General features: G+C 40.2%; 4 protein-coding genes across 7 annotated transcripts in view; 2 read left to right on the top strand and 2 right to left on the bottom strand.

Annotated features, from left to right (window-relative positions):
- Positions 1 to 27,625, top strand: part of LOC103389163 (threonine synthase-like 2) — a 649,915-nt gene that overhangs the window by 394,570 nt on the left and 227,720 nt on the right. The gene's annotated exons all lie outside the window — the stretch shown is intronic.
- mamdc4 (MAM domain containing 4) lies at positions 1,617 to 18,180 on the bottom strand. 2 transcript variants are annotated; one of them, XM_025062832.1, is made up of 29 exons: positions 17,937 to 18,180; positions 16,175 to 16,261; positions 14,635 to 14,799; positions 14,262 to 14,387; positions 13,938 to 14,171; positions 13,721 to 13,837; positions 12,634 to 12,792; positions 12,034 to 12,137; positions 11,782 to 11,937; positions 11,613 to 11,703; positions 10,614 to 10,727; positions 10,389 to 10,481; positions 9,495 to 9,632; positions 9,050 to 9,195; positions 8,667 to 8,775; positions 8,465 to 8,569; positions 7,829 to 7,963; positions 7,071 to 7,198; positions 6,767 to 6,980; positions 5,438 to 5,575; positions 5,218 to 5,345; positions 4,735 to 4,825; positions 4,505 to 4,654; positions 4,287 to 4,412; positions 4,044 to 4,168; positions 3,044 to 3,146; positions 2,632 to 2,825; positions 1,979 to 2,044; positions 1,617 to 1,875 (listed from the first exon to the last, which is right to left on the bottom strand). In XM_025062832.1, exons 1-29 carry the CDS (start codon positions 17,989 to 17,991, stop codon positions 1,840 to 1,842), a joined length of 3,633 nt encoding a protein of 1,210 aa, XP_024918600.1. In that variant the 5' UTR covers positions 17,992 to 18,180; the 3' UTR covers positions 1,617 to 1,839. The 2 variants fall into 2 exon arrangements, with proteins under 2 accessions (XP_024918600.1, XP_024918601.1); XM_025062833.1 differs by lacking the exons at positions 16,175 to 16,261; positions 17,937 to 18,180 and adding an exon at positions 15,531 to 15,682.
- Positions 18,944 to 21,605, bottom strand: phpt1 (phosphohistidine phosphatase 1). Its single transcript, XM_008324511.3, has 3 exons — positions 21,173 to 21,605; positions 20,637 to 20,764; positions 18,944 to 19,374 (listed from the first exon to the last, which is right to left on the bottom strand). Exons 1-3 carry the CDS (start codon positions 21,336 to 21,338, stop codon positions 19,282 to 19,284), a joined length of 387 nt encoding a protein of 128 aa, XP_008322733.1. The 5' UTR covers positions 21,339 to 21,605; the 3' UTR covers positions 18,944 to 19,281.
- macir (macrophage immunometabolism regulator) lies at positions 22,276 to 26,808 on the top strand. Of its 3 annotated transcripts, XM_017038440.2 has the most exons (3): positions 22,335 to 22,359; positions 23,114 to 23,248; positions 26,084 to 26,808. In XM_017038440.2, the coding sequence occupies exon 3, from the start codon at positions 26,087 to 26,089 to the stop codon at positions 26,699 to 26,701; it is 615 nt and encodes a 204-aa protein (XP_016893929.1). In that variant the 5' UTR covers positions 22,335 to 22,359; positions 23,114 to 23,248; positions 26,084 to 26,086; the 3' UTR covers positions 26,702 to 26,808. The 3 variants fall into 3 exon arrangements, with proteins under 3 accessions (XP_008322730.2, XP_008322731.2, XP_016893929.1); XM_008324508.2 differs by lacking the exon at positions 23,114 to 23,248 and having other exon boundaries at positions 22,276 to 22,350; XM_008324509.2 differs by lacking the exon at positions 23,114 to 23,248 and having other exon boundaries at positions 22,289 to 22,359.

Genomic DNA, 27,625 nt, shown 5'->3' with positions numbered 1-27,625 from the left:
TTCAAGTTTGGTTAAAATGTGACATTTGCTCTAACTTTCATTCCAGCCTGAACATGTTTTAGTGACGCCTGCGGATATGACGTCTGTCTCAGAGTCATCTGACACACTGGTTAACCTTTGACACTGAGACTCTGAGATCTGCCCCTGTTGCTCCTTTCAGTCAGTCAGAGCTGAAGGAGGTGCCAAGGTCTGACACCACCCTAGTGCTCACCTTGGACCAGAGACCAGGATCCAGGATGTTTGATATTTACCACAGACAAATGTTAGGACGCCACTGTCGGTTTTAAGGAAGACACGGCCATCAGTAAAGACTAGAAACCAATGTTTGTGCCATTCATAAACATTACGTTTGTTTGTAACATGTATACGGTTCCATTCAGAAGATTATAGCTTAGATAGCTTGGAAAAAAAATGCAAGAAATATTTCACTTGAGGTTTAAAAAAAATGTATGAAAAACTGCCAGAAATGAAAAGTTAGGCTGTTAAACCTTGGAAATAAAACATATTATTAAAGCAACTAGTACATTTTTTTTGTCTTTGTGTACAACAATTGGATATTTTTCAACCCGGTTTCTTATTGACAAGCCTGACAAGAGTCATATGACAGGACCCAGTGAGTATTTGTTCGAGATGTTTTTATGGGGAGGTTCATCTACACTGAGCAGACGGAGACGACGACGTGACCAGACTGAGTTCAAAGTTAAAATGAAGAATTTACCCATCGTCCAGTGGAAAACACAGAGCACTATTTCATAAAAACTTTTCAAAAAGCATTGATTTGTAAAGACTGCAGTTGTTAAAGAATGTTGAGGCTGAGTCTGGTATTCAGGTCACTCCACGGGCTTTCTCTTGGTTGTTAGTCACATGTTTGTATTGAAGTTCAACGTAAAATGTAATTCTTACATAATCGTAATTCTTTACGACTTTCTGGACAACAGGACACCTAAGAACCGGTTGACTGTTTAAGGTTGTTTTTTTCTCATAACAGGATTTGCAAAAGTTCAAATACTTAATAATAAAAAAAAAATACTCTGCCATTTCGGTAGTCGGTAGCAGTGGTGGCTTGGCCCTTAAGGAAGTGACTTGGGTCCAAAAGTGCATTCAATTCACATTAAATTATCTGTGTAAAGTGGGTTAAAAAAAAAACACACGGGCAAATTCAATGCTCAACTTTAATTGGTTTATCATTTTTACTTCTCTTTTGAATATTGCTAAAACATTTAGCTTTAATTATTTCTTACATATTGGTTTATCATTTTTACTTCTCTTTTAAATATTGCTAAAACATTTAGCTCCGTTCATTTGAAACCTCACATTTGGTTCTGCCCTCCTTTGCGTTCACTGGACAACGCCTTGTCCCATAACGCATCTTTCTATGGCCTCCTGTTGTAGTAAACTTCTTTCTAACTTGACACCTCAAGCTCGGGCTTCGCTCTTTGTCTCTTCTAGAAACCAGATGTAAACTTGTTTTTCAAAGAAGATGGAAGGAATTTCAACATTCTGCTCTGAAAAACGGCTAATTTACTCACAAATATTAGCTGAAAGCGGACAGAGTGGACCTGAGGCTAAGATTCTTCATTTTAAAGAACAGTAAAATCATTTTTATCTGCAACGCCTTCTTAACTTCATGTCTGTCCTCAGGCAGCAGGGAGCCAGCCTTTGGAGCACAGCATCTCTGATTGTCAACTCAGTATTATCAGTGTGTGTGTGTGTGTGTGTGTGTGTGTGTGTGTGTGTGTGTGTGTGCGCCAACGACACAAGCAGTTCTTCTGCTGTGATGCCGCCTCAGCTTCAGAAGCCACCACTAGGTGGCAGGGCCATTGATCTTCTCCCACTGTTTTAGTTCACCTCCACCTCTCTGAAATCATCAGGGTACTGCCAATACGCAACAGAAAGACTGGAATCAGTTCAAATGGTCTTAGGTTAATTGTAAAAAAAAAACTTAAGTAGTAAGGGGGGGAGGGGGGGCATTGCTCACAGTGATATTGTTGAAGCCTGCAGCCATGGGATGGTTCTGAGTCGGTGAAACTGTCACATGGTCTTGCTAAAAGGAACACGTTATTTCAGATTATATCGAAGCCACTGAGACACAAGAACAAATGTAGGTCAGGTTCTTACAACGACGTGCTATTGAATCGTATCATGTGGTATTATATCTTATGGCATCCAATGCTATATTGCATGATATCATACCATATCCTATGGCAGTGGTTCTGTCAAAATTCTTTCACAATATTTTCACGTTTACATTTTCAGTTGAATAAATCTGAAAACATACCATGTAAAATTAATACAACATTTAAACATAAACATCTTTATAAACATATCTAAACCTCTCTCCTGTGGGGGGAGCTAACAGGGAAGGACGTATGCTGCTGTATTCTACTGTTGGTCATCATGGTGGCACTCAGGGAGATCAATGTTTTTTCAGGTGGTGTAGAGTAGAAAAAGGTTGGAGAACCACTGACCTAGGGCATCATATTGTAGCACATGGTATCGTATCATGCTATATTGTATCTCATAGTACCATATTATAACACATGGTATCATATTATATTATATTATATCCTAGGGTATCATATTGTATCACATGGTATCATATCATATATCATTAGGGTCTGAAGGACTCACAGTGAGGTCTGGGCTGTAAGAATCATTGCTAAAACCAACACGGTCAGTAGAAGTGGACGACAAGGATGAAGGACTTGGCCTCATCCTCTGACGTGATCTCAGGTAGTACACGAAGAGAGCGATCAGAGTAGCGATCAGCAGCAGGACCACGATGACGGAGGCCACCATACCTCCCGTGTTCCGTTTGCTGGAGGCTGCAGAAGAGGTGCAGAAGGTTTAAGGTCTGGTGGTACTCTGTGGGTCTCTGGTCTGTATTTGTTGGTTTTTAGTTTCATGCTTCATGCTGACAGAAAAGGGTGGGTGTTTTCACAAGACATTTGGTATAAGCTTAGAGACGATTAAGCACTCACTGAGTGGAATGATCGAGCTAGGATGTTCGACAAAACAATCAGGCCTCAGGCCTCAGACTTACTCAGAGAGTCGGTGACTTCTTTCGCACAGTTAATCCCAACGGTATATTCAATGTCATCCAGAGCGATGACACCTGACGTTCCTTTGATTCCTTCAAGCACAATCTGCAGAAAAAACACAGGAGTGGCAGTGAACTGTTTTCAATTGATATTGATTTGCTTCGCATTACTAGTATGCACTTGCTCCCTCACACCAAATCCCACAGGGAGAATAGGGATTTTTAGCTCAAGTAAGGAAAGAAGTTGCTGGTGTTTGTTGCTACTGTTTGATATATGTGAGTTTTTGTCACTCAGCCAAGTGAGAAGGAAAGATTTCAAATGCTGAAAGCACAAATGCAGAAGTTTAAACAAAGCGATTTCGGCCGCAGTAGACTCAAATAAGATCACAGAATTCCTTTATGAACTCTGGTGTAGGAGAGTGACCAGTTTATCAATCCTACACTAGGCTTTTAGCAGGTTTAAAAAGTTTGGTTCAAATACAGATAACATGTTAGAGCGTGTGTCAAACTCAAGGCTCGAGGGCAAAATGCGGCCCGCCAAGTAAAGCAGAAGGCAGAGTTTCTTAAGCTGGTAAATTATTATAGTAAAGTATTTTTAGTTACACAGCAATGAACAACATTCGTAACTTGAATAAATAATGATCAACTACAGAAACATGTAGTAACACATTACGGAGGAGTTACATCTAGGACAGAACTGTTACTGATGTCGCCCCCTGGTGAAAATGAGTTTTTAAAATGTAACATATTTAAAGGAAAGAATATGTCCTGTATATATCAAACATATATATACCGACATATATATATATAAATATATATACATATATACATATATATACACATATATTTATATATATATGTGTACATTTTGATCCAGGCACTTTGTTTTAGACAGGACATATTCTTTCCTTTAAATATATATGATTTTTTAAACTGATTATGAAAATTGAGAGGACTCATACAAAGAAACTCAGACAGTGACCTCCAGTGGTGAGCCTCTTACCTGGTATTCTTCAGCTGAAGTGATATCCACATCGAAGCGTCTCCACAGTCCCTGGACTTCTCTGACCACCAGCAGCTCGTGGAGAAGGCCCTTGGACAACCTCAACACCCTCAGATGACTGTCGGCTACAAAACATCGCGCAAAAAGAAAACACAGCAAGCAAATGAACAACACGACAACAAGCGAATAACAGGTGAACCGTAGGATGGATTCCGACTGTAGACCGTATTTTAAAACCCTTACAGGAGGACGGAATATGGGCCCAGAATTTAACGCAGGTGCCTTTGGTTGGAGGCAGGTGAGGGCTCAGCAGCACAGCATTCTGATTGGCTGGTGTCCGATCAGTGGTGGGTAAAAACAGTAAGTGACCTAGCAAAGAAGAGAAACAAAGGTATTTAAATTAAACAACAACAACAAAAAAACCTAAATCAAAATCCAGGATATTCAGAGCGGCACAGAACCTCTCTCTGTGCCCAGGGTGTGGTCCTCCTGCGGGACGGAGTAGTGCTGCTCCGCCTCGTGACTGGTCAGCTCCCAGTCCAAAGAATCCAGGTCTTTGTTTTGAGTGTTGCTCCAGGTGCACATGCCCGTCTCCAGGTCACACTTGGATCCTGGGACGTGACAGCTCTCAATAGAATACACCGTATTCCAAAGAACCCTCCATGGGTTGATACAACCGTGACATTCTTACCTTTATTTTCACAGGCGTGGCTTGAAAGGAAGATGTCGTCCACTGCGATGTGAGTGTCTTTGCCTCCGGCACCCACCGCCTCAAACTCCAACTGTAAAAGAATAGAATCAGAGGTACTCCAACTGTAAAAGAATAGAATCAGAATCAGAGGTTTTTTTTAACTCACTCACCCATCCATCCATCCATCAATCCATCCATTCAACCATCCAACCATCCATCCATCAATCCATGCATTCTTCGATCCTTCAATTCATTCATCCGTTTGTCAGTCCATCCATCCACAGACCCATCTATCCATGTACTTATCTATTAATCCATCCATGTTTCATCCATGTGTCCACCGATTCCATGTATTTATTTATCCATCCATCCATCCATCCATCCATCCATCCATCCACAGACCCATCTATCTATGTACTTATCTATTAACTAATCCATCCATCCTGTTGATCTCAAGCTCATTGTCCAACCTCGATTCTATACCTGCCAGTCGACGAGGTTACTGGAGATGTTTCCGCTGCCGTGGCGCCAGACGTCCCCTTGGTCCAGAGTGTCAGAGAAGATCTTCACCTTCTCTCCCTTCACTGGCTTCATGTACACAGTCAGAGAACCTGCAGAGGAAAAGGCTTTGAACTAAAAGCGCCGTGTTCACTGTGGTCTGGTTTTCCACAGTGTTGTGTGTTTGTGTTTGAAGACATCTCACCAGGTTTGACTCCACCCATGTGATACCAGAAATGCAGGCACTTTGTCTTGGCGGTTCCTTGATGGACAGAAGAAGTGAGAAAGGTGGATGTGCCAGAGGGAAGAACGCCGGCTCCTGTGTTAGCCATCATGTAGAAACCTGACCGTGGGATGGGGAAGGGTCGCGGGTTACTTCACTGAGCATTTCTTTTTATTCAGTCTGCTACAGTGTGTGAAGAAGAACGGTCTTTGTTGAAAACGCTTACATTAGGAATGAACGATAATATCGGCGGACAGATATTATCGGCCTGATTTTAGCTTATTTTTTTATCGGTATTTTCTCAGATATTGAAAGCCCAATAATGCAATGCCTGGGTTTCACGATACGATGTGTGCTCCAAAAATAGTTGCCCTGCCGTCAGACCAGTCCGATTCCTCAGTGCTCTCAACGCAGCTTCTCCAAAAACACCTTTTCCTCCTCTCACACTCTCTTTCTTCCTCATACACACACGCGCTCTCACCACACCTCCTCACTCCCCCTCCCATACCTGTTACTGTAAACTCCAAACTTCATAGCAGAACTAAATATTTTCAACGCTAAACAAGCCTCTGGTCACTAGATGGCAGCATTGCAGCTCATTTTATTAATCTATATTGATAGTCTACAAGATACTACAAGGTGCTCAATAGTATTTTAATTTGAGAAGGGGGTGAAAAAACTTCTCCTGTCTCCTGATAGGGGGCGTGGCTTTAACCCATCACTTTAGTGAGTAGGCAGCATTTAACTTCCTTAACCACCAGGCCACCCCTGCCCCGCTGTATCGGTATCAATTGATATCGGAAGCGTTCTGACAATATCAGCATATCAGATATTGTAAGTTAATATCGGACGTCCCTAGTTTTAACCAATAGAATGAGAGTCAAAATTAAAATAAACATCCTAATCTAAATAATATCTTAATACAGGTCCTGCCCTTGCCTAACATTAGCAAGATTTTCCACTATTACATTTTAAACAATACATTTTTCTCCATAGAGAAAATCTTCAATTTACATAGAATGCTGGTTCCTCTGCTGCCCCCTGCTGTAGGGTACAATACATTATTCTGTCACTTTTATGTTTCATAACGTTCTTTTCTGATGGAGTTCGGCTGAACCAATGGTAGCAGCGTCATACCTCTGAAGGAAAGATAAATAAGTCATTGAGTTACTTTAGGATTGTGTCATTTTGGGAGATACGACTATTGTTTAAGGGATAAATTCTGTTTTTCTGCTGACAGACACATTTTCCGTCCACATAATAAAAAACAAAACAAAAAACCAAATCAGTCCTTCAAGCTAATGATTTTACCCAGTTCAGTCTCCAGTGTGTGGTCAGTTTTGGGTCCAGTTTTGATAGTGCTCCCACTATTGTGGAGCCAACGAATGGTTCCTGAGCTGCTGTAGCCACAACGCTGTCCTTCAAAGGAGCACATCCTGGGTATGGAGCAGGGGCGCTCCACGAACGCCACATCGTCGATGACAATTTGACCGTCAAAGCCCGAGCGAACTGCTTCAAACGTGAGCTATTTGTGACGAGAGCAAGCAAAAACCTGAATTTCTGCAAATCAGGATTTTCTTTGGCTAATTTTTGTCCACTAATACATGATTTTTACCTGAAAGCTGGTGAGCTGATGAGGGACTGGACAGTGGGCTTCATGCCAGATGTTTCCGTGTGCCCCACCCCGAGTCCACAGCAGTGTTTCATAGCCGTTTCCATCCAAGAGCTTCACATTTAAAGCACCTGAGCGGAGAGCATGGGAGGTGGTGTGGTTTAACCCTCAGACTATTTGGATTTGTCATATTAAAATGATTCATTTTTGCAAAAATTCCTTTCAAATTAGAAGTTTTGATTCAGACCAAGGGTGTTAAACATACAGCCCGTGGGCCAAAAATCGGCCAGTTTGATTAATATGAAAAATAAATAAAATACACAAACACCTTGTCTAGGATAATTTTTGTAAAATTATATTTAGTTAAATAGTAATAAATATCTAATACACTTGTACTTCTTTGCATGAAACCAAAGGGGGAAAACATAGACTTATTTTTATTTACTGTATAGTTAATTATTGTACTGGTCTGGCCCATTTGAAATCTAATTAGGTTGTATGCCGCCCAAGAACCAAAATGAGTTTGACACCACTGATTTAAACTGTGTACTTTGTATACTGTCTGCTCCGACGCTAAGGTCCATTAAGGAAGTCCTCTATTTGTACACGCCAGCAAACAGGAGTTGTTCAGCACAAATATGTTACTTTGTGATCACCTCTCTTTTTTCTTTTGTCTCAGATTGGATAAGATCAAACCAAGGTTAGTAGAGATTTTGGTAAAATTTTTAGCGGTGCTTTTCCATGGTCAGCTCCATCCTCACCTGTGTTTGGTCCGTAGACTTTGTAGAAGAAGGACAGACAGTAATCTGAAGAAATCGGTGGCTGTTGGTAGGAGAGTAAACGCCCAAACAAACCACGCAGAGATGGACTCCACATGTCCACAACAAGACTTTGACCTGGACATCAACAGGAAGGTCAGGGAGAGAAGAATAACTGAATATAATTTTCAGATTAGATTTCACTTTCACTTAATACCTTATATTATCTTAATATATTATATATATATAATATATTATATTATCCTATCTATAATATGGTATGTTTGTATCCACTGATGAGGAGTCAGAACGTTTTACACAAAAACCATTCAACTCTAGTGTTTAACACACAACCTATGCTTCCTGTGAGGGAAAAGTTCCACTGAAATTATGCCAATTATAGAAAGTAATAAAACAGAAAAATATTGCTATTCAGTCAATACGATATTACACTCATTCAAGATTTGTGGGAAAAAACTGTTTCTGCCTGTGTTTAGTTTCAAAAGTAACAAGTTCGGTAAATTCTTCCATTCCGTTCCTGCTCTCTTAATGTTTATTTTTTTAGTGTTTCTTTTGCTAGGATTTCATTTAGGCACAAATATGTAAAATTAAATGAACTTCATATCAACGTCTGCTCACCATTTCCAACAGTGTGATCCGTCCCATTCTGCACAGTCCAGTCAAAGTTGTCAGTGTTGTCCTGGTACCATTCACACAGATTCTCCTCAAAATTACAGGACAGGTCTAGAAAAAAAAACAACATTGAATTAATATTAATACTATATAATTTTTCTTTAAAGAAATGTTACAGTGTAATGCGACTTAAATTCTGAAGACAAACCTGTCGGAGAAGAGGGAAGATATTCAGCGTGGCAGCCCAGGAAACGGACATTTTGGACTTTTATTTTGACACATGCACAAAGTTTCACAGCACGAGCCTCAAATGCCAGCTGGACAGAATAAATATTACAATCAACACTCCCATAATCCTCTTGGTTTTGTGACTCCACCGTAACCTTGTGGGAATCACATCTAAAAACTCAGTGAGTTTGAGTAATGGTGCAAAATTTGAATCTAAAGGAATGAAAGTTCATCTTTAAAAATAAAGTTTTGCGACACTTTTTTTTTTTTTTTGACCAATATAATCCCATCCAGATTCAGGATCTATTTAGCCACACACAAAAATACATTTTTATCTCATCGTATCTTGCAAAATGAGTCGACCTGGAAACGATGTTTTCTGGCTCCAACGGTGAGGCTGGCGTTTCTCCACTTGTCCTCCTCTCCTGCTGCTCCCGTCTTCCCACTGAACTCCCACAGTTTGGGCCGAGGGCCCAGCATACTGTCAATCACCCTGACGGACAGTTCACCTGTAAACAGTGATAATGAAACATGGTGAGAAGACTATAATAATGTGTTTTAAGGTGCATCTGCAGCACCCAGGTAATGAACCCACTGAGCCACCGACTTGCACCACTGACACTGGCTGTGTACCACAAACTGGGCCTAAGCCTAATTTATCTTCCCTTTACTTACACAGTCTGGCACGTCCACTTCAAACTGCCCGGCCCATACACAACCTCATATGTGCCTCACATTTGAACTTCTTTTTAAAAATAACATCCACTAGTGGCAGTGCTGAGTTCATGTTTGGGTCCGATGACATTACCGATGTGCTCTGGATTCCCAGTCAGGGCAAATTCAAAGCTGAGGGAGCAGGAGGGACCTGAGGGTCCCAGGAGTGGGGTCCTGGTCTGGGCTTCAGTCAGCTGTTGTCCCGGGGCCTCAGCAACGTACAGGTACTCCTCTGAAAATTATGACAAGAACCATTTCTGTTTAAATACTAGTTTTACAGAAATATGTGCAGGATATTTAGAATAAACACAGTTTTACTCGTACGTCAGTGTATGTAGATTGTGATGTCATTAGTCCCTTCATGTGTCTGACACACCCATCCGACTGCACGTTTTCATCATTTTTATTTTGTTTTCATTTGCTCAAAGGCTTGTATCTCGGAACAGTCGTATGTCAGGATGGAGGATATCTCAAGGTATTACTGTATTTGCTCTCCATTTGATATTTAACTTTCAATTTTTTGTCAACATTTGTTAAAAAATAATCAAATCGAATTTTCCATGTTTCCATGCCTTTGTTAAAAAATAATCAAATCGAATTTCCCATGCCTTTTTAAACTTAGTTTATTGAAATTCCCAACATTGGTCTCAACTCAAAAGTAAAGTAAAGTTTAATTTAAATTTAATTTAAGTCAAATATATCTGGTTCAGCTATACCTGCCACTGTTTCTGCTGTGTACACTTAGTCCACCGCGGACTAGGATCTTAGGAATTTGGCCTCGTAAAAGTATTTTACAATGATCCACCGGCGCTTCGAGCTAGCTTTTTGTCGTATATGTAGCAGTAATGTTAGTAGTGAAGGAGTCACATACCCAAAGTGGCACTTAAAACACCTCAGTTTATGTGGAATTTTTTTTTAACAGGAAATAGAAGTAGTAGCAATGACAGTATAACAGGGACCTCAGTTTCAAAGAATAACAACGTTTTACCTTTGGATGTTGAGTTTTTAAAAAGCTTCCAGCCTTGGCTCCCAATGCTGGAGTCCGTCCAGCCTGAACTGCCTCCAGGATACGAGAAGTCCCCTGCATTAAACATTAAAACCACATAAAATCTTAGGATTTTACTGGCAAAAACCAGACTCAGGGGAAGGAAGTTTTCAAGATTGAGCTGTGCTACACCTACTGCGAGACCTGAAAAAAATTAAATAGACTCACCACATTTGGCCTCGTCCTCTGAGTTGGCACAGTCTGGGTTGAAGTCACATAATTTGTCAGGTTCAGCGCAGGGGTCTTTAGGAGGTTTGGGGAATTCTGCAAGGGAAGAATTTTCTGGAGACGAAGAGACAAAAGTTCTATTAGTCAACTGAAGGTTTAATCTGGTCGAATTAAAGTGAACATATTATCAATTGTCTAGGGGAGTGTTTTTAGAGCATGGTTGTATGTAATACTTCTGAGAAAAATAGCAAAATAATTTCACATTAATCATCAAAGGTTTTTTTCAGCGAATTGATTGGCTAGTGATCGGAGTCGAACAATTTTGACCATGGTCGGCCTGGTTGGTCAGTTAGAACATATCTTGCCAGTTATGCAACAAATCATTTATTGCATGTGTTGTGTTACAGAAGAGCAGTGGAAGCTAACACCTTTCTACTGAAGCTAACATGTTGTTAGCTTGGAAGTACTTTACGATGCTCCACTGGAGCATCGAGCTAGTCATTTGTCGTATATATGTAACAGTAATGTTAGTAGTGAGGTTGGCACTCTAATATCTAGCTGACTGCGCTAACAACAACATGCTAGCAAAAGCTAACAACAGCACTGCTTTTTTCCCCCCCAAATGTAGGTACAACAGCTGTTGCGGAGTTAGCTGCATCATGCTAGGTTAGCAGCAGCAAATTGTTTCACAACTGACCATAGCTAACGTTTAACCACTTGACACCCATTTTAGTTAGTACTTCTTTACAATCACCCAGCCATTTATTTTGATAGATATTGAACTGAAAAGAGAAAGTGGTACTGTGTGCAGTTTCTGGGAGTTACTTTTTATATATATATATTATCATTACGTACAGTATCAGTATCTGCAGGCTAAAATTAGGCAAACAAATATGTCCAGTTGTTTCTTATCACAGGGAATTCCCATTGTGTACTATTAATAAATATTCCATCATTTAAAATCCTGTGTCTGTCCCTTTAATGTAGTCATAACTTTACCATTTGACGCACGACACTCTGGTGACAACATGATGCTGTCAATGGCGATGCCTCCATATCTGAAATCTCTGATTGCTGCCATTATCACAATCTGTCAAAGACAAAGGTCACAACTCAAATTTCTGCAAAAATGTCACACTGCTGTGCATACTGATGGGGATGCATTCACCTGAAACGGCTCACTGGTGACTATCTCCACCTCTGCCTTCACCCAAACATCTCCTAGAGCGCCACCTCTCTCCCACACTGGGTAAATGTTCTTATCAGCCACGAGCACCGTCAGACCACCAGACCGAGGGCCAAACTGGTGGGTGTACATCACCATCTACGGCAAGCGGGAAGGACAGTCGAATTAGAACAGTGACATTTTTGTGGGTAATTATTACATTAAATCAAATGAACACATGCTTGGTCACATCACCTTGCAGGGATGTGAGCTGATGGTGGGACTGAGGCGGTGACTTTGAAAAGAGGACCAGTCATTTTTGAGACCACCCTCGGGGACTGTCACATAGAGGAAGTGACCTAAAAGATAAAGAAGTAAGTCCGTAAATGGCAGGAAAAGAACCACACTCGTTTTTCAAGCTCACAAATTTCACTTAAGGAAAAGAACCACACTCGTTTTTCAAGTTGACAAATTTCACATTTCATACAAACTCTACCACAACCATGTGCTATAAAACAATGTTGTTCAAAGTGGGGGCGATGGCCCCTCGAGGGCCAACAGGGAGCGTGAGGGTGGCCTCCAAAAATTTGAGGGAGAAGATTTTAAGAAACTGCTATAAAGAAGCTAACTTAAAAAAAAAATTAATAATCATCTGACCTGAACTGCACAACATGCAAACATGCCATAATTTTCTAATTCTTTCCGATGGTACCTGTGACAGCTGCAACTTCAGCATGACGACATCATACGCTGCGTAAACCTGAGAATTTGCTCCTGTTATCAACCTGCTCTGCTCCTCAAGCTAGCGTGTAGCAGGCTAGCATTAAAGATTTTTGACAGCGCCGAAATCCTCACCTGCAGCACTGTTGTTGGAGTGGTCCCTGCCTGGTCCTCTCAGAGGATCAGTGAGAGAAATGTTGTCCTGACTCGTCCGAACCCACTTCAGACTGGAGATCGTCCTCAGGTCCCACAGGTCACTGAGCTGGTCCTCAAAATCAAACAGCTGGTATCCTTCTGGAAACACACACACACACAAACACTGTTTAAGTTAAGTTGCTGGTTATGACACAAATTTAATTTCTGTCATGACCAATCTTGGGGGCAGAACTGTTTTCACACCCACACCCCTACATTAAAATACTATCGAGAACCTGATAACATGTATATTTCTATCTGTACAAACCACTGTATGAGTTGCTGCCACCTAGTGACAGGAGGCTTGTTATCATTCAAGCATTATAGCGGAAGTGGCACGTCACTGCACCCCCCTGCCTGTTATTTAGTTTAAGCGTATGAAATCTTATTTTCTTTTGCTTCACTAATACAAACTCACCACACGAGGCAGTAGTACACCTGGTTCTGATTTATCTCTGTGACCTAATATTAGTGTTTTTTTACAAAAAAGTTTGGGTTGTTTATGACCTTTAATTAAACAACTGTATACTACTATTAGCTTACACTAAACTTAACTAGAATTCATGTTGTCTCACACACACCTTTCTATTTCTTTGTTTTGCACCTCCCCTATAGTGGCGCTCTGGCGCCCCCCAGGGGTGGCGGGCCTCGCACTTTAAAAAACACTGGCATAAATTAATACCAAATGTTGACCACAAAACAACATTAACAAACTAGGAATTTCAATCTAGTCACTAAATGTAATTATCTGTGCAACAATCTGGTTGAAACCATTAAAATGTTTAGTCAATTGTCTTGCAATATTCTTACATTTTGGTAATTATTCAAATTTAATCTGTGCAATAATTTTGGTTACGGACACTGAACCTGTTAACTGCACATTTGAATCGTTTTGGATACACTTTAAATCTGATTATATTTCATCTTGTTTTTTATGTCTTTGTTTTTAAAACCATTTTTAATTTCTTATAGTTTTTATAGTTTATATTTCTCTTGCAGGTGAAGTTGCTGTTGTCTTGATCCTCACCGCAGTTCTCTTCATCACTCCCATCTCCACAGTCATCAGTGCCGTCACACGCCTGACGCTGCTCCACACACCCTTCATTCCTGCACTTCAGCATCGTTGGTCCACAATCCTGTGGCACTGATGATGTCACAATAAAAAACACAAAGGATGTATGAATAATGATGAACTATAGATTGTCATGAAACAGACACCGCGGGGTGGTCTTGGTGGGACTGACATGGTAGAGAACAGTCCAGAAACTCCAGCTGATCGACGGCTACGTCCCCTTTCTGTCCCTCAGACCTCTGGGAGTTCAGGCTGATTCTGAAGGCCGTCGGAATCCGACCCAGAAAAATGGTGGCCTCCCGCCAGCCACGGATGCTGGTGGCCTCCGGTCGCCAAACTACAGCTTCAGGGGAGTTCTCGTGAAGCACGGATGCCCACAGTGGAATATTACCTAGACCACTGTGACCTTCAGGAAACCAGACAATATAATTAAAACAACTTAAAAATATCATTATACGGTAGAATCGTTTTTTGGCTGAGGTTTGAGCCGAGGTACCCGAGTCCCACAGGAAGTATCTCAGATGGACACGACAGGTTGGAGACGACTGTCTCATCTCTGGAGAAAGTAAAACTGCAGTTCGGGGCGATTCCGACTTCGTGGACGTGACTCCCATAAACCAGCCTGAATGATGGGAAAGAAGAGAATTTGAATCCCTGCAATTTCTCTCTACAGTCCTACCAAGCTCGAACCACTGCCTCGATGGGACTGTTATAGAAATGCCTAAAAACAATCAAAATAAGGCGCAATTGTTTTTTGGCCCCAAAGAACTAGAGGTGTTGGCATTCAGGTGGACATCATGAGGCTTCAGAATTCCATCTTACCCACATTCTGTGAGCCTACTTTTTCTGTACCTTCCTGGTCTCCTCACCTGTAGCTGTTCCAGTGGTGTAGTCGGACGAGGGTCCACTGCTGGGCAGCTGGTCTCCTCTCTGACTCCTTTCCCAGCTGTACTCTGTGGGACTGACGGACGACTCCGTCCATCCACACAGTCCTTCATCCTCAAAGTCACAAACAAAGCCTTTTCCAGCATAGCCTACAGAGGGGAGGGAGAAATGCTAATTGTTCTTATTGGCATTGCATTTTCATCAGAAACTCTACTCAAATGTTCTCAAATGTTTCCTGAACAGCAAATAATCCTCAGAAGTGTGAGAGGGTGTGAGAATAATTCGCTGTCGTGCGTGTTGTATGTGCTAAATAAAAACTAGCGTGTTCTTCTTCGTACTGACTTCCACTGTCTGTTTCGTTTTTGCACTTTCTGCTAGAACGCCCCCTGGTGGCTGAAGAAAAATCCATAGAAAAGCCCCAGGGTTCAAAGCGTGGGAAACAAAATAGCAGCTTATAGTCCGGAAAATACGGTATATGGTGTTTTTGGGGTAGAGCGCCCCTAATGGAGTGAGAGGCTACTGCAATGGAGGTCACAACAGGGCAAAGAAATATTGATTCAATTTTTTACACACATATTTATGTGCCTCCATGGTAACATTAATTAATATTCAATATTTGTAACTAAATTAATTATAGTTGCATTTGGAAGAAACAGCTGTTATCAATAATAGCCTTATCTCCAAAGGGGGTACTGTTTTGGAACCACTTGGTTTCATCATCTGACTTATCCATGGATTTAATGTTTCAACCTGCCCTGACTGGGAAACCCTTAAATCTGCCTCTGTCCATAACAAGGCAGGGGTTTATGACTGAATGTTGTGAAGTTATTTGGGTTCTTTAGAGGTGAGAAGAAGCTGAGAAGAAGGAGTAAGTTCTTACCACAGATCATCTCATCCCCACAGTCTTCACAGTCACACACAAAGTCACATTTCTTCCCAGGAGACTGACAGGTCAGAGACTCAGCCGCTGTTTCAGCAGAGAGACAAAGACATCAGCAGTTAGTGTTCCATCCAGAGGTTTGAAGAATGTTGTGGACTTCAGAGAACCACATTCAGAGAAACAGTCTGAAGATCAGCTAAAGGGGGTCCCCAGGTCCCCTAGTCCGGAAAATACGGTATATGGTGTTTTTGGGGTAGAGCGCCCCTAATGGAGTGAGAGGCTACTGCAATGGAGGTCACAACAGGGCAAAGAAATATTGATTCAATTTTTTACACACATATTTATGTGCCTCCATGGTAACATTAATTAATATTCAATATTTGTAACTAAATTAATTATAGTTGCATTTGGAAGAAACAGCTGTTATCAATAATAGCCTTATCTCCATAGGGGGCACTGTTTTGGAACCACTTGTTTTCATCATCTGACTTATCCATGGATTTAATGTTTCAACCTGCCCTGACTGGGAAACCCTTAAATCTGCCTCTGTCCATAACAAGGCAGGGGTTTATGACTGAATGTTGTGAAGTTATTTGGGTTCTTTAGAGGTGAGAAGAAGCTGAGAAGAAGGAGTAAGTTCTTACCACAGATCATCTCATCCCCACAGTCTTCACAGTCACACACAAAGTCACATTTCTTCCCAGGAGACTGACAGGTCAGAGACTCAGCCGCTGTTTCAGCAGAGAGACAAAGACATCAGCAGTTAGTGTTCCATCCAGAAGTTTGAAGAATGTTGTGGACTTCAGAGAACCACATTCCGAGAAACAGTCTGAAGATCAGCTAAAAGTCCTCACATGTCTTTGCAGCATTGTTTGTGGGTTTGATAAGGGGGTCCCCAGCCAATGCTAATGCTGTTTGGGGGGGGCCTTGGCCATGGAAAAGTTCAGGAACAGCTGATCTAAGGCATCAACCTTTCATATGGAATCTGAAAAACTGCTGCTTGAAATGACAGTTTTCCCATTTTCTACCTTTGTGAAAGTCCACATTAAATTATGATTCAGGGCTAAAACATTTTTATCAGGACTCTTAGCAGTTGTAGATTAACAGCTAAGCTAACTCATGCCAACAGGCTCAAAGGCCACAGGTAGGTAATCAGGTTAATGCCAGAGGAAGAAAAAGCCACAGTGACAGCAAGGTCCAAAGGTCTCCAACTAAGACCAAGGAAATTAAATACGACATTGGAAAAAAAAAAAAAGACGTAAAGTAATTTAATCTCTATAAACCGCCTAGATGACTCTTCACAGTTGATAATCTGCCTGTGTCCACGCACACAAGCCCTAGTCATGCCATTGTCATTTCTTCACACACAGACACACATAAACGGTCCTAAAAATCCCAACCTTTTTTGGATTGTGACCTCATTTAGACATCACAGAATTAGATCTTTTAAATGCTGCATTTTATCTGAACATGATTTATATTCATGAAAGTGAAAAAATACAGTTGTTAAGATGATTTAAGATCCCAATTTGAATTCCAGGTGACCCCCAGAAAGGGTCGCAACCCCCAAGGTTGAAAGGCACTGATTTACCCCTCTTCACATTGCACAGAAATACACTTTTACTCTACATTTTTATTATATTATTATATGGCTTTATATTATTAGTTTGCATTTTTAATATTATAAAATAATAAAACTATGTGATAATATAATTAGTTTAAACATTAAATTAGCCTTTTTTACATTTATGTTTTATTTTTTTCTATTTAAAATGTATTCAATCTATAGTCCCACAAAGTGGATTTAACAAAAAGATGTGTTTAAAAGGAAATAAGTCAATTTCCAAAGGTTTAAAAAAAAAATCATAATAAAAAATTTTAGACCAACAATGGGGGAAACCACTGTTGAAAATCCAAATATGTTGTCTTTTCTTTTCATTTTTCATTTCTATACCAAAATACAGACATATTTTGTTTAATGTTTAAACATTTGTCAGATGGAAAATGTTTATTCCTATGATTTTAATAACTATTAACACAATTTAGAAAATAATATTTTTCTTTATAACTAAATGTATATACTGTAAATATCCATAATAATCCGTTAGCTTCAGCCACTCGAAATGAAAGCTGATATAGAGATTACAACCGCAAGAGGGCAGAAGAAAACATTAAATCAGACTTTGTGCAAAGTTCAGGGTAAAATGGAAAACGATGATTCGACTTCGTAACCCTTGAAAAATGGACAAGCCGAAAGGAAAAGAAGACTTTGTGTGGAGTTTGACATGTTGGATCAGTTAGTCAAGTGATAATATCGGTTTCCTATAGTTCCCGTTGACAGACATGTCTTCTCTGAGGACCCCCTGTGAGGACCAGTGTGTGTCTGTGAAGTGTGTGTGATCTCACCCGGGAGCGGGAGAAGCAGCAGCAGCAGCAGCGGTGAGCTCCTGCACCACCACATTCCTTATTGTTCTGTTCCCACAGGCTGAGCGTGAAGGTTCGAGCACACAGAATCCTCTCCAGCCAGCTGTGATCTCTCCTTCCTTTCAATCAGATAACGCTTGAACTTTAAGATTACCCAGCATGCACCCGCACAATCATAAAACAACTTCCTCCGCAGGGCAGCGAATGTCCATGCGTTGCACAATAACAGAAGAACGTGGAGAGGTGTCCGGAACAAACAGCATCACAGATTTACTTTTCATACAGCACGTACGTTAGAGCAGCGTCAATACATCTGATCTGATCACTATCATCATCATTGAGGGTTAAGTGGGTTCACATTTTAATAGACTCAATGGAACTTGGTTGGGGAGGGTGTGCAAGTGGTTTACGATTGTAATCTACACGTCAGTGTCCGGTTATAAACGGCAGATATATAAAACGATACCGAGAAAGTACTTCATTTTTTAATTTTTTTTAGTTAATATTTATTTTTGAAAGGTTCCACTGTAGAATGGAACAAAACTGTTTTCTCTTTCGTTATTCCTCACTCTACTAAAAGACAGTCAAACACTGCCTTTAGTTTGTATTCATTTTTATAGAACACAAAAATATAGTAAAGCGTGAAGTTGTTTGAAGTTAGCCAAGCGAGCATTTAGCTCTCTTTATGTTAAATAACGTCATTATTTGAGTCAGAAGCAGCTTCTGTTCGACATTTTCAGTCGTTTTGTGCAATTTATACACCAATATTAACGATAAAACTAACACAATTTAAAATAAGCTATTTTATTTACGTTTTCTAAACTTACCACGGAATATAGAACCAAAAAAAAATGAGTAGAAACTTCTACGCAAAACTTTTTCAGGGGTAACATTAGGTCTAGAGCGCTGCGGTGCCCTCTGGTGACCAAAAACTACACCTGTAGGTCCATCTCCAACGAAGCACTGAAAAGACGATATGAAATCAGACATCGTCTGACAAGTGCTTTATTGGCTGCATGATAATAAACACAACTTTAGCTCAGCGTTTGCACGAAGAGCTTAACAGATTCAAAAACAATGAGCTCATTTCTAACTGAAGAAGATAGTTTGTTTTTTTTAAATCACATTTTTTTTACATCAACGATCCGACTTTAAAACAAGTCACTGTTATTTAGGTTTCTGTTATTTAGACAACATTCTCTTAAATACCAGTTTCAGAATCATTAATGTATACTCCGAGCTATTCTTTTTAATTTAGAGAATATTTCCTCTAATTACGTTTGTTAGAGTTCAGTATAGAAGGCGTCCAGCAGAGGCTGCTCTTGTGTCAATAACCCTCGTTGGCCCAGGTCACCTCGTAGTCTGGATACCGAACTTTTAACTTCTCAGTGGTGACGGAGTGATTAGCTCTCCCAAATCCCTGCAACACAGATGGGAAAAACAATTGATATTCCTGCCAATGTTTAAAGTGGATTTTTTAAGAGAATGCAGCTTACTCCTAACACCTTGTGTAGCCATTCATTTTTATTTAAATCGAGGTGAACCGTCGTAAAAGACCAATCCCAAGACTGGCAATATACCATTGTCACTAAAAACAGCTATTGAGTTTGTGTTTTACCATTTGAGTTTTACCTCACTGGCAGGTCCAAGTGCGGGGTTCCACAAGGGCCTGTGCTCGGTTCTATCCTGTTTTATCTCTACATGCTCCCACTCTACAAAGTCATCAGGCACTGTGGGATTTCTTTACATGAGTGTCACATGCTCCCACTCTACAAAGTCATCAGTCACTGTGGGACTTTACATGAGTGTGTGGAGATTATAAGGGCTTGGTTGGGGCTAAACTTTCTCCAACTTAACAAATCGAAAACTGAAATCATCTTTACTGGTTCCCCACCATCTGAGCCGAAACCTCTCCCATTAACCTGGATTACAGTCTCTGGCAATGACGCCCTTTCATCTTCAACAGTTACCGACCTCGGTGTCAGTTTCAACCCGCGACTAACTTCTCTAAATTTCTCCACCACAGGAATATAGGCAGACTTCGTCACATTTTCACCTTAAGAGATGCTAAGAAGCTTGTCCATACCTCTGTCTCCTCCACTTCTCAGTGGGATTCCCAGCAAGAGCATCCCAAAACAGTTCTGGTAGGATCTGGCTGAAAATATGTAAACATCCCATCTCCTTCCGGATCAAACACAAAGTCTCCCTTCTCACATTCTAGTGCATTCTTGGTAACGCCCCCCAGCACACTCTGAGCCTACAGCTTATATGCTCCTCCACTGTGAAACACCCTTCCAGAACACCTGAGACAACAGACAGAACATATCCTAAAACCTAGCTTTTTAAAAAAAAATCTTATAGTCTGTAATTGTATGTTTTATTTGTGGCTGGTTTGAACTCTTTTAAATGCTTCTGTAGCACTTTGATATTTTTCTTAAAATATAAAGTGTGTTACAAATAATAATAATAATAATTATTATTATTATTATTATTACTTAACCGCGCACATGTGCAAGTTTGGCCAGAGAACATGTTTAAGGAAAAACAAAGTGAAAGATAATTGTAATCAAGGTTTCAGCTGGAAGAGTGGTGTAAATGTGGTAATGTAAGCTGCAGTTTGTTCATGACTTGTCAAAAGGTCAGTGTAAATCTTTCAACATTATTCAGTGGATATTCTCTCACCATGGAGTATCCGTACACATGGATCTTCTTGTCCTGAGGGTCGTGTTTGATCCTCCCTCCACCAATACACTCACAGTCCAGAACACCGTCCTTCTCCAGCTCCTCTGAAACCTTGTCATAAATATCAGCTGCAGGAAGAGCAAAACGGTTTTTTTTCCATTTACATTTATGTAACATTAGACTGTAAGGACATTAAATTAAACTCTCGTAACTGCACGTTTTAAAGTTTCAACAGAAAAAACAGCGAATTGAGTAAAAGATATTCGATTTTTTTTTTGTCATTAAATACGTATTTTCTGTTTCTGACGTGAATACCCGTTTATAAGTCACACATGCTTTGTCCAAAGCCAACCACCAGAGGGCGCAAAAGCCTCAAAATGATTCGATATACAGCCTAATCCACTCTTTTGCATGAACACACACATCATAGTATACCGTAGCCCATGGTACAAAATAATTTAGTTGTCAGATTTCAATACACAGAGAATATAAGTGTATTAAAATATGAAATAATACTGTTTAGATTCCCGACTCACCGTGGTACTCTGCCCACCCGTATCCGCGGACGATGTCCACCTCAGAATCGTCTCCTTCTTCTCGACTGTGGACCCGGATCAAGACGTATTTAAAGACTCCTGACGAGTCGATGTCCGCCTGTTGGATGTTTGCCATCAGAGCCGCAGCTCTGCTCTGTGTGCACATTTCTGCACGGCTCAGCTGCGACGCTACAAACAGAACAACCAGCCAACACAAGGTTCTGTGCACTAACGCCGTCTCTAGCTGTTGTTTACGGTTTACGAAAAAAAACAACACGAAGACCAAGGAGGTGAATACAGACAGTGGTCTGACTGACTACATCTGACAGAGAACCGCCATGCTTTCACAAAAACAACACAACTTCCGATTTGTCTTCTTGGTGTTCTACAACTGGTTTTGGAATACTGCCACCTACTGGTCTTTTACTGTACTTAATATTGAATTATATTATTTGGACACTTCTATTTTACCTTTTTTTAAAAAAATATATATATATTGTTTTGGTTGGTAAATGTGTTTATGAATCCTCATATTTGAAGTTGGTAAATGTGTTTATGAATCCTCATACTTGAAGCTCAAAAATGTCTAGTTTTTTTGTTTTATTTATGTTTTATTTCAACAATCCCCCACCACCAAATTGAAATTTCTTTGACTATACAAAATCATTCATCCAACATATTTAAAAAATAAAATTATGAAATTGTGAACCTGTACTTGTATAATTTATATAGTGTAGCTTTGTACCACATTCAAAATAATAAGGTGGGTTGTTATAGGACACTAGACCTAGATGTATTTAAAACACAATTAAGACATCTCATCTCTCTGGCTGGGTTTCTGTTGGACCTATTTCCCAGCTCCTTGTTTTCAACAATCTTACAACTTGAAGTAGTTTTCCCGACAACAGCTGAAAGTGGCACCAAAGCTCATAGTCCTATTCTGAATACCTAAAAGTAAATAAAACACTCCTGATGCTCCACTTTGTGTTTGAAAATTGCTATTGACTATGAGCATGATTGTCAATGAAAAAGACTTCAAAGTCAATATTATGAGCCTAATCATCTTTGGTACCTTGATCTTTTGTGGATGATGGCATCTTTCCATGATGGATGGATGGATGGACCAACAAACCAAGTTAGCTGTGCATTTGTGGGAATTTCCACTGATGCAGATAAAGGTAAAGCAGGTAAAGGAATTTTGTGAGCTTTAAAATTTATATTGCTATAAAAATAATTATTTTAAAAAGTTATATATATAAATACAGACACAATATGGTCAATGACAATGTCACGGAGGTTGTGCAAATATTTAAAAAGAAAGAAAGTATAACGTTTTAGGACAAAGCTAAGTTAGCCAAGAAATACTCAGAGTCTGTAAAAGTATACAAATAGAAATGTATTTCTTATTACATAATAACCTCAGGTTAGCTAAAATATTTGCAACAGTTAGCTTACAGTAATTTAACTGTAGCAGGAAGTTAGCTTATTGTACAATATATATAGCAATATAGCAAAATAAAAAATAGCTAGCATTAAAAAAAACCCATCAATACCCAATCCATTCAATAAGGTAACTTAGATATTATCAAAATACAATGCAGCAAAAGTAGCTATAGTTGCTTAAGAAAACCAAAAGGCAGTATATATACATTTATCTGAAATATAAATTAGAGGTTGCAAAAAAATAATAAAAAATAGTAGAAATTGGCTCATATTAGCCAAAACATTATACACGGTCAAATATGAAAGAGAATCTAACCTCAAATCAAGCTTTTCACAAAAAAGTAATATCACGAAATAGAATAAATATTAAAAAATATATTTTAAGGATGCAAACACGTTAACTAATATATCATATCAAATAATTGAGGATTATAATAAATAATAAAAGTGTGTAATTATCAGCAAGTCATTATTTTGTAACAACAGTGTAAACTGCAGGTCATTGCGTTACGACGCCGCCGTAAAAGAAAATAGGACCGGAAGTGTTTTTTCCTCCGCTGTTGACGGAACAGTGAGGGAGGAGAAGAGAGGAGACACCGAGGAGAGAATCCGACCCGAAAACGATACTAACAGGTTTGTCTTTAATTCGCGTTTCATCCGCTTAAAAAAAACAGTCGTTATTAATGTTAATAAAATAGGTTTTATTATTTTCTTACACCAGCAATTCCCACTATCACAGTCTCGTACGTACAGTGTCGCCCATCACTGAGCTGTCAATCAAACGCATGTAGATCGCTTTTTTAATGTGTTTTGTCAAAGCTCTGAAGCCGTTTCTGTAAAACATGGAGGCTCGACCTCAATAGTGATTGGTAACGAGTTAGCGTCTGAACCACAGACCGGGATAGACCGGGACGAACCGGGACAAGCCGGGCCTGCCGTAGATCAGCCATCTTTACTGTCATCTAACCTGTCATTAGGATGGAAAAACTTGTCTGTGTGTGTGTAAACCTATGTGTTTCGTGGGTGTGTGTTAAATGTATTTACTATGCTGTGGAAACACCTGTTCTGTTGTTGATATTTAACATAGTAAGAGCGTTCCCCTTAGCATCAATGGAATATTTAGGGTCAAGAATGGGTTTTTGCGTTGGATTAGAATTGGGATTAGGATTATGATTACATTCTAGTTTGTTGATGACATGAAAGTTACAGTATGGGTATACAGAATGCAACCCACCTCTGAATATTCTAACAACTACAGGGCTGGAAGATACTTGCATTACAATCATCATGTACTGGCGAAGCAGTGAAAATATAAAGACGTGGTTTTATGACATGCTCAAGCATTTGTTGTTACATACGTGCTAATCATGAATGAACAACTTCAATACAAGCTCATTGCAAAGTCACAAACATCTTACACTACACTTGCTCCTCTAGATTCAAATCAACACTAGAATCCACTTTGCAGATTTAAAACAATTCTCATTTGGCAAAAATATTTAAAATGTACTATTGTCACATCCACCAATCAGCAGCTAGGACTGGTGGTTTCTACTCTTCAGGCCGTAACATAGAAAGCAACGAACAGACATTTTTAACAGTTAGTTTTGTTTTTAATGGAGAAACCTGGACTTCCACGTACCTGCGTCTCAAAATCGGTCAAAATCAACTTGCATAAAGTAAAAACACCGTATACATCAAGTAGCAAGCAAAACAATGACCTCTAGTCACCATGGCAACAGAATAATCAATATGATATGCAGCTTTTGTCTTAAATAGAGACATAGCCTACTTTTGTTGTAGGCTAAGCGTAGCGTAGCGACACCAACGTTGTTAACTGCATACGTAATTCACAAAGCAGCCGTGTTTGTCATCGGATGACACTTCAGTGACTAGAGGAGCTCTTTGATCTGACCAGCCAAATGCCCTAAGGCAGGAAGGAACAGAACTAGCAGGACCACGACACACTTCAGTCCAGATCCTAATCCAAAGGCAGTTCATTTACAACAGAGCAGACAAACGGACGAGTTTAACAACAACACTGTTTTCTGTTTTATAACGATGTAAGAGACGATAAAACATGACATGAATGATAAAAGTATAGCACATACATAATACAGTGTACAAAACCAAGACAAATACAAACAAGAGTTGTTGGAAATATTCAGTGAGATTAAAATATTCAACACATACAACACCTTGGGCAAAAGGACCTGAACTCTATATTCAATAATTATCAAACCATCCATCAACCTAACCTGCTCTAATACACAGTCATTACAAATGGGGTTTTTTTTCCACTGACGCCCCCCTCAAGCTTAAAATACCACCTTAATAACCAGCATGCATTATTGGAAACTTTCACTTCAGGTCAGACGCATCAGACCAGCTTCGGAGCGCAAGGCAGTTACGACTGACAACCCGACTGACACAATTTTTCAAATAGATTGTGAGAGACTGGAGTCTGATCGATATTGTTGAAGACAACAACGTTTTGAAAGAAACTCTGCAAACTAGAACATAAAAATGAAAATACCTCATCATCATTATCGTTATCAGGAATTTGATTCTAGAACATAAAAATGAAAATACCTCATTATCATCATTATCATTATCAGGAATTTGATCGTCATTCAGTAAAATAAAAAAGTGTTGGAAAATTGCCATGTCTTTTTTATAACCTCTCTTAAATGTGTGGGCACCGTGTGTCAGAGGAAACATCGCAGGGAGTTCAGTCATTTTCTAAACAGCTACATTTAAAAACAATGACGCAATAATATTGCATACTGCTATATTGATCCGTCCTGACTCACTGCAGGCAAAATTCCTTGACTTTGGACAGCCTTACTACAAATCACCGTCAAGACGCAAATAAATAATTATCATCCATTAAGTCTGTGATGCCAAACGTGAGGATAATTGTGCATTTTTCCATATGAATAATTCCACCGTTTGGATCAGTTACAAACAAAAACTGGTGAAACACATACTTCTATCTGCCGTTATCAGCATTACATGTTTTGCAAACGCTATCCGTGGGTCTTCCTCCGATATACTGAAATGTGACCACATGTTGGCACTTTCAGACACGCCCGTGCTGGCCATGGTTTTTGCTTGCGCCATCATAACTTCCTGTTTTGGCTGTTTTGTTTTGGTGATGAAAGTTCTGCCGAAAACTGAAAATACACTTTTGGGCCATTTTCGGCCGACATTTTTCGGTGGCCGAATATTCGGTGCATCCCTATACTTTACCTTTATGTGTGGTCTTACTGGCAGTAACAGCTTAATGAAGTGTGCCCTGTCCAATGAGTTGAGACACCTTTGGGTAATTATTACTTGTAGTACAGTAACAGTACCAAGTTGACTAGCAGTAGTTTAAGTGGCTCCAGACAGCTGGTGGTGTTTTTGTACAGTTTCCTCGATGCTTTCAGACACAAGCATGACTGATGTTTCTCTGCATCTCCTCAGGACATGTCTGTTGGGATGGACATGGATGTCAGCGGAGTCTCTAGGACACATGTGTCCATTCGTCCCTCGGCTGAGGTCAAAGCCACGCTCAAACCAGAAGCAGAGAGACCTCGCTGCTCCAGCACGCCGTGTTCTCCGATCAGAGGAACCGTAGCAGGATACCAGATCCTCCACATGGACTCCAACTATCTGGTGGGCTTCTCCACAGGAGAGGAGCTGCTCAAACTGGCCCACAAATGGCCAGAACGTCCCTCAGAGAAGTATCCGTCACCAGCAGCTGTGTCCACCTCCGTCCAGAGTACAGTCCCCAGGTCTGTAGATTTGGGCGTCCATCGTTCATCGAGAATCTTCAAAGCCAAGAGCCGTTACTATCAACCTTACGATGTTCCTGCCGCTAATGGGCGAAAACGGAGGCGAAGTATGCCCAGCTCCAGGGACACCTTCTTCAGGACCCTGACCCAGGGAAAAGTGGGAAAGAGGGCACAGTTAAAGTGTCTGGATTACCTTAATCTGGACAAACTGAACATCAAAGAGTCGTCGGACACTGAGGTTCTTCAGCACCAGCTGCAGCACCTAAACCTGCGGGGAGAACATGGTGTTTCTAAAAAGAAGTCATGAAGGACTGGGCGGAGTGTGGAAGTTTTTTAGGGGTGTGCGGTTTTAGGTGCTATTTCCAGCCCGGTTTTGTTTGTACTCAGATTGATGAAGGAAAATTGATTGAAGGCAGTGGACCTCCTAGTCCTGGGAATGGAGGAGGGGGGGGGGGGGGGGGAGGGGGGGTAAGGTTCCTTGTACTGTAAACATAACTTTGTGAAGGAAATCCTTTAAGTTGTCCTCACATGAGGTGGAGAATGCTTTGTTTCCACACAGCTCTGTTGTCATATGTAGGTCAATCAGAGGTGGTCCTTCGGCGCTAGCTCGGTTGTTGGTAAAGATCGAAATACTTGTCTTCGTGTTTGTCTTCAGACTGAGTAAACCTTAGAACTCAGAGAAAACACTGAACAAACACAGAATATGCAAAATCCACATGGAACAGCCATCTGGGAAACAAACTCTTGACCTTAGTACTGTGAGGCAAGACACCATCCACTACACCGATGCTTGAAATTGCGTTCTTTTAACTCTTGGTTTTTAGTTAAGCAAAATGTTAGTTAACTAAACCCCAAGGTCACGATTTATTACAGTACAGGCCCAAATTGTTAAACACTGGTGACCAAGGTTCTAGTCTTGTCGAGCCAAGTCCAAGTTGAGTCCCCAAAATGTCAAGTCCAAGCTCATTAAAGAAAGTTTGAGTGACCCCAGAGTTCCAACCATGAGTTGAAGCAAAGTCAAAAAGGGTTTGGGTCAAATCCAACCGAGAGTTGGTTCAAAGTTGCGAAACAAGTACTTGTCTAGACATCCAACCGAGAGTTGGTTCAAAGTTGCTTTCGATTTTTTAATTCAGGTAACAAACATAATGTGAAGTCTGAAGTTAAGAGTCCTAATCGTTTAAAGAGTTGAGTTCAGCCCTCATAGTGTAAAGTACGAAACCAAGGCACTACA

This window comes from Cynoglossus semilaevis, chromosome 14, assembly GCF_000523025.1.
Source record: "Cynoglossus semilaevis isolate Cse_v1.0 chromosome 14, Cse_v1.0, whole genome shotgun sequence".
NCBI lineage: Eukaryota > Metazoa > Chordata > Actinopteri > Pleuronectiformes > Cynoglossidae > Cynoglossus > Cynoglossus semilaevis.
Note: the sequence above shows the minus strand (reverse complement) of the source record. Positions and strands in the feature narration are given on the sequence as shown.